The sequence below is a fragment of the Lacerta agilis genome, chromosome 17 (assembly GCF_009819535.1).
Source record: "Lacerta agilis isolate rLacAgi1 chromosome 17, rLacAgi1.pri, whole genome shotgun sequence".
Classification (NCBI taxonomy): Eukaryota; Metazoa; Chordata; class Lepidosauria; order Squamata; family Lacertidae; genus Lacerta; species Lacerta agilis.
The window spans coordinates 146,627-153,689 of record NC_046328.1 but is presented as its reverse complement, the minus strand read 5'-3'; the positions used below and the strand labels follow the sequence as shown (position 1 = coordinate 153,689).

At 49.1% G+C, this 7,063-nt stretch overlaps 1 protein-coding gene across 1 annotated transcript in view; it reads right to left on the bottom strand.

Annotated features, from left to right (window-relative positions):
* Positions 1–7,063, bottom strand: part of MYO18B (myosin XVIIIB) — a 235,905-nt gene that overhangs the window by 86,490 nt on the left and 142,352 nt on the right. The window contains exons 29-30 of the mRNA XM_033174542.1: positions 1,153–1,276; positions 183–406 (exon numbers count right to left, since the gene is read on the bottom strand). Of these exons, the coding sequence (XP_033030433.1) occupies positions 183–406; positions 1,153–1,276 (348 nt within the window). The remainder of the gene's footprint in view (positions 1–182; positions 407–1,152; positions 1,277–7,063) is intronic.

The following is a 7,063-nucleotide window of genomic DNA, read 5'->3' as shown; positions in this document are numbered from 1 at the left end:
CAGTCTTGTTGACTCTACATAGCGGGGGGGGGGGGGGCGCGGCAAAAAACTGAGGGCTGTGGAGAAGAGAGGTTTCCATGGTCCTCTTCTTCCCAAGCTCTTGTGCCTAGCTCAGTACTTCCTAGCTGGTGCTCTTGGAACAGAGGGAGGGCAAGGCTGATGAAAGCCACATCACTCAGCACCCATCCTCAGGAGGCCACCTTACCTGTTCCAGCTGTTCAATGGTGCTTGCTTGGGAGCTCAGCTCCTTCTGCTGCTCAGAGGCTCTTGACTCCAGGTCCCAAAGTTTCTTCTGGAGGGCAGCCACCGAGTTGGCATCCTGGTCCTTGGGGGTGCTGAGCTCCTGCACCTGGCTGCTCAACAGCACAAGCCGCTGGTTGAGGCTGGCATTGTCCAATTCTTTTTGCTGGGGGTGGCGGCGGGGTGGGGTCGGTGTGAAGGTGGGGGGACATAGAAGACAAGGGAAAAAATTGACACATCCACAGTTTAGTCAACTGGATCATTTATTTATTTGCCATCTATATACCGGTTCATGTGCCATCAGGCAACAACATTCTCTGGGCAACAATATCAATAAAACATTAAAATGCAGCATCCATAATGCAGGAGAGTTAAACGATTTCAGATACCTTGAAAAAGGTCTTAGAAAACAATACAGGTACCATTTCTTGGTGCTGACAGGATTCAAAATCAGAAGCCAGACAAGTTGTGCTTTCTTTTTAAAGTGCATCTCAAAAACAAACATTTCAAAATAAAAATTTTGAGATCCTGAATTCAGAAGGCATTTTTTAATTTTTTCTTCAAAAGTTTTATGTAGCTGTTTTTGAACTGTCCTTATTGATAATATTAATGTTTTTGTTTTGCAAACTGCCTGGAGGTTTTTTCTTACAACCAAGTATATAATCTTCATGAAATTAAATCATTTAATAAAACTTGGGAAGGTCGGCTTTCGAATTCAGACTTTTAGATTCTGACAGATTTGTGCAGCTGTCTGACCTGTGTAGGTACCCCAGCAGTGGCATATCTGGATGCATTTTGCTGTGGCTCATTTCACAAAACCATAGGATTGTAGAGTTGGAGGGGACCTCAAGGGTCATCTAGTCCCACCACAGAACCCTTTGCTCCTCTTCCTTCTGCCCTGCACTGCCTTACCTCTAAGCTCCGCTGCAACTTCCCCAGCTCAAACTGAAGGCTGGTGCTCTCTTGCAACACTTTCTCCCGAAGGCTCTTCTCAAAGGCAGATTCTCCCAAGGCCTGCGCCAGCTGTAGGTCAAATCTGACAGAGGCAAAAGTTCCCATGAGTTGGCCCTCCATCACTCCCAGCAGGAAGTCACACGGCAGGGCAAAGATGCAGGCTGGGAGCTGCCGGGTCTTGGCCAGAGCTGCAGATGGCCACACATGAATCTTGACTTGGAGGGGACAACCGTGGCCTCAGGGTCCTTAAGGACAGTTGCTGGAGCCAGGACCAGCTTGCAAGCACAGCTCTATTGCAATTTTGTTTCATATATTTTAAAAGAAATATGAAATATATTGGGTGGGATTAGGAAACACAAATACACACACACACCACCTTTCTGAATATTATTATTATTATTATTATTATATTATTATTAGCAGCAGCAGCAGCAGAGCAGCAGCAGCAGCAGCAGCAGCATTTATATCCCACCTTTTCTCCAAGGAGTTCAAAGTGGTCTACATAGTCCTCCTCACCCCCCATTTTATCCTCACAGCAACCCAGTGAGGTAGGTTAGGCTGAGAGAGGCAGATACAGGCCCAAGGTCACCCAGTGAGCTTCATGGCCGAGATGGGATTTGAACTTGGGTCTCCCAGGTCCTTGTTTAACACTCTAACCACTAGACCACATTGGGTCTCCTAGACCACACCATAAACCTTTCCACAGCACCTTATGTAGTAACGCTTTTGGCTTTGCCTAACCAACTGCAGGATTTGGGTGGCAACTACAGCAGGCCAAAGCAGAAGCTTTGCTGGGGACTCAGATTTGGGGCATTGACTGACCTTTGCATAAAACGTGTCTGTGCTGCTAACTTAATAGGTATAGATGCAGATTTAGAGTGTACATGTCGCAGAAGGAAACTCAACTAATTTCCAGTCCAAATTTCCCCAAATATAATCACCTTAGATCACCCCCCCCCAAAAGCTTCTCTTCAATTTGTCCCCCCCCATGAATTTCCTAGCAGATCCTGTTCCAAATCAATTTGATTCGTTTTTCATTACCCACCCTCATATAACCTCTAGATAAAAAAGGTAAAGGACCCCTGACTGTTAAGTTCAGTCATGAACAACTCTGGGGTTGCGTTTTACTGGCCGAGGGAGCCGACCAGGGCCGGTGCTAGGGTTTTTTGCGCCCAAGGCGAGATCACCTTCTGGCGCCCCCAGCCCCCCCCCCCCGCCAATCATATTTCAGACACAGATGTATTATAGGAAGAATGATTTATTTTCTCAAACAGAAACAGTTTTAGCACAGAAATCACTTTGAAAAATGTTAAATGTGATGCTGAAATTTAAGCCTCTTTAATGTTTCAATTTCAAGCAAATCAAAATCTTATTTCACGTGCCTTTTCCTTTGCAAATTTGTTAACAGTTCCAGTTCCAGGGCCCAGGTAGGGGTGGCGGGACAGAGACCTCGGCCTGAAACTCTGAAAAGCCATTGCTGCCAGTCAGTTTAGGGAGCACTAAGATAGATGGTCTGCTTTCAGTAAAGCAGCACCCTATGTTTCTGAGGAAAAGAGGGAGGGAGGGGAGAGGAGGAAGGGAGGAAGGAAAGAGGGAGAGGGAGAGGGAGGAAAGAGGGGAGAGAAAGAAGAGTAGGAAAGAAGGAGGGGAATAAAGGAAGAAAAAGAAAGAGAGAGGAGGAAGGAAGGAAGGAAGGAAGGAAAGGAAGGAAGGAAGGAAGGAAGAGAGGAGAGAGAAAGAAGAAGAGAGAGGAGAGGAAGAAGAAGGAAGGAAGGAAGGAGAAAAGAAAGAAGAAGAAGAAAGAAAAGAAGAAAGAAAAAGAAAGAAAGAAAAGAAGAAAGAAAGAAAGAAAAAGAAGAAGAAAGAAAGAAAGAAGAAAGAAAAAGAGAGGGAAGGAAGGAAGGAAGGATGTGGAAAAGAGAGGAGAGGAAAATAGAATTTGGTGGTGGAGAAAGTGGGGAAGAGAAAAAGGAAGGCTGGAAAAAGATGTGGCCGGGGGGGGGGGAGGGAGGGAAAAGGGGGGTGAGGAAAACAGGTAAACTGTAAAGAGGAGGAGAGGTGAAGAGGGGAAAGTGAAAAAAGGAGAAATCAGGAGAGAGTTGGGCAGGATGGAGGGCAGGGGAGAGGTGGGCTGGGTCTGCCTGCTCGCACGCAGGGCTTCTGCGCCTCATTGGCGCGCAAGGCTTGAGACAAATAAGGTAAACCACAATGAATGGCGATAACAATTAAAAAGGCAAACAGGGGCTTTCAGGGAAGGCAGCGGAGCGGGCTCTTCCCCACCTCCGGCGCAGCGTGTGAAGTTTGTTTTGTTGGCGGGGGTGAGCCTCCCTCCCTCTCCATGCCTGAGGCGCCGCCTTCCCTGGGAGCAGAGCAATCACTAGCTTTTGCCCCATGGAGAACCCAGCAGGCTTTTGCCCCATGGAGAACCCGGCAGGCAGCAGCACTATCCCAGCTACCTCCCCAGCGCCCCTCCCGACTTCAAGACGGCTTTGTCGGAGGCGCAGCAATCTCCGCACCGAGGAGCGCATGGTGTCAGGCAGCTGGGCTGGCTGAGCGGGTGGGGGCACCAGTTAGCCCAATGAGAAGGACGGCCCTGCCAGTGCACCTCCATTTTGGTGCTCTAGACAACTGCCTAGTTCGCCTAAATGGACGCGCGGCCCTGGAGACAGTTTTTCGGGTCATGTGGCCAGCATGACTAAGCCACTTCTGGTGAAACCAGAGCAGCGCATGGAAACGCCGTTTACCTTCCTGCCAGAGCAGTACCTATCTATCTACTTGCACGTTGACGTGCTTTCAAACTGCTAGGTTGGCAGCAGCTGCGACCGAGCAATGGGAGCTCACTCCGTCGCAGGGATTCGAACTGCCAGCCTTCCGATCAGCAACCCCTAGGCTCAGTGGTTTAGACCACAGTGCCACCCGCGTCCCTTTTAACCTCTAGATAAGTCATCTTAAATGCATTTATTTCTGCAAAACTGTACAACAATCCAAATTCATTACGTACCCAGTAATGCATTGGGTGCTCAGGAAGAGATCTGAGGCCCCTGATGCATGGCCCCAGCACCCTAGCAACATCTCAGGGTGCAAGCAGAGGAGAGATGAAGCAGGTAGGCTTTGATGTGGGGAGCGGGGATCAAAGGTGCAGTGGTAAACCGTCAACCCTTGAGTTAAAGGATCTGTTTGCAGTGCTGCAACCATCTCTGCCTGAGACCCTAGGCAGCATTGGTTTCTGGATGGATGCCAACACTGAGAGTCCCATAACCCCCCTTTTTTTCTTTTTCTTTTTAAAAGGATGCTCTGATAAAGAACTTAAAGCATCCAATATCTGAGCTCTTCTACAAAAGTTGAGCATCTTCCAATAAATGGGATGAGATTTGAATTGTTTGATTAGATTAGCAATTCAAGGCTCCCCCATTCATAATAATGGCTTTGCCATTTAGAATTCAGTGCCAAACTTCCACAGACTCAGAGATAGATTGGAAGTTTCAGCATCTTCAATGAAGCGTGTGCTATAAAGACTTAAAACTGCATTACTGAAGTCATGGTCATGCTGGGAAAAGGGCAGCGCAGCTGCACTGAGAAGACAGCCTTGTGAAGCATTGCACCTGGAAGAACTGTGGGGTGCAGGGGAGCGAATTTCAACCCACTTTTGGTGCTCAGTTTTTTGGGTGGAAAGAAACAAAATAAAAAAATTCCTTCTAGTAGCACCTTAGAGACCAACTAAGTTTGTTATTGGTATGAGCTTTCATGTGCATGCACACTTCTTCAGATACCTGGGTGGAAACAAGTGAGATTCATTTCTGGCTACTTCCCAGCACAGTTGTACTTTCAGGGTGTGTGGATGGGTGTGGGTGTTTATCACTGGACAGAATGTTGTGTTGAGAAAGAAGTCACCTCCTGCCTGGCCATGTGAACAAGCAATGAAATAATGCAGCTGAACAATCAAACTTCCAGGTGTAGGAGAAGCCAATGAAAACAAACCTCCACTAGAGAAGTCATGTAAAAATCAACTAATTGTCAAGCTAAATCTGTTTAAGTTAAATCTGATGAGATGGCCTTGACTGCAAAATACTTTTAATATGTTATTATCACCAGTTCCTTCTTGAAAAGCATGCTGTGCTGAGCATGTTCTCAGAGGCACCCTGATCCTGCTCTAAATGCCAGCATAATAGAGTTGTAAAGGGAAGGGACCTTTTAAATTGTGGCGTCCAGACACAGTATTCCAGGTCTAACCAAGGCAGAAAAGAGCAGGACCAGGACTTCCCTTGATAGGGACACTAGACTGCGAGTTCCGAGACTTAGATGATGCCCTGATGGATCGAATCATCTGCGGGGTCCGTGACAACTGTCTGCAACAGCATCTCCTCGCCAAACCAGACCTCACGCTGCAGAATGCCATTGAGGAGGCTGCAGCCTCAGAAGCTGCTGAACTCTCCGCACACGAGATCCGCAAGGCCAGAACCCCGCATCCTACTAAGAAGCCAATCCCAATGCACCACGAGGAGGCCAGGAGTGACAAGGCGTCCTCCAGCAAAGACGATAATGTGCACCAGACAAAGCGGGAGTGCGGGAAGTTCAAACAGAGGTCAAGGACCAATAAGAATGTGCTAGTTGTGGAGGCAACCATTCTCGTGTCAAGTGTTGATTCAGAGACACCATCTGTCGGCGATGCTCACATCACTAAGGTCTGCCGAACAGCTCCATCCGACAAGCCCCCTTCACCGTCTTGCAAGTCCAAGTCTTCACCCCAGTCCACCAACAGGAGCTGTTTCGCCCTCACCAACTGCGACTGCTCGTCCAGAACCACGACTGGCCAAACCAATTTGCCTACACAACGCAAGCTACATGTCACAGTGCTCATCGAAGAAGCTCCGAGTGACATGGAGATCAAGACCGGGTCTGCCATGCCTGTTGTGTCCTGGAGCACCATCAAAGACTCGCGCCCAAGCTGTCCGAGAGGCAACTCAACCCACACTGCATACAACTGAGAGACTACCAGAGAAAACAACATACCTGTGTTAGGTGTCGGCTGGTTCCGGGTCACTTTCAGGAATTTTTCGGGCCTGCTCCAACTGGTGGTGGTTGAAGGCCTGCAGCCTAGCATCCTAGGGCTAAACTGGTTTGATGCCCTCGGCCTGGAAGTTACCGGCATAAACTGCATCTCTGATGCAGAGGTTGAGGGCCTAATCAAAGACTTTGCCAAGGTTTTTGGCGGCACTTTGGGCCAATATACAGGCACACCCATCTCCTTTAGCCTGGATCTGCAACAGGGCCGTCTTAAGCTTATCTAGCGCCCTGGTTCAAAGATTCCTCCGGCGCCCCCCCCCCTTTTCCAGAGTTGTCAACCCAGCCAGGACCATCTTTAGCATATGAGGTGTGGGGTGTAAAGATCCGCCCAGCACCCTCCCCACCATATACTCCTGCTACCCAGATGGCTCCAAAGGAGAAGCAGTAAGGAGCCCACGGGCTGAGGGATCGGCTAGAACTTTTTGCCAGACTCCCCAGGATGAGTCTGGAAGGTCAGACGATGCAGGAGCGGGGTTTAAGGGGAGGGAGGAAAGGAAAGCAAAAGTTATCGCCCGCCCCCCAAGCCAGCACGCTCTCTCTCTCAGCACGAAGAGGAGGAGGAGGCAGCTGTCAGTTGCTGCCGCGGCAAACGCTGAGCAACGGAAGGGGAAAGGACACGGCTGCTAATTCATTCCTAGCCGCGATCTGAGCAAACACAGCAACCGAAAACACAAGAAGTGGGTGGGCAGTAAGACCCTGAGGCAGAGGCAGGAAAGCTGCACACTGCAGCTATGTGCAGGGGGAAGAGCTGTGTCTTAGAGGGAAGAGGGATCGGCCTCTCCGCTCGCCTCCCTCCCGCTCTGGC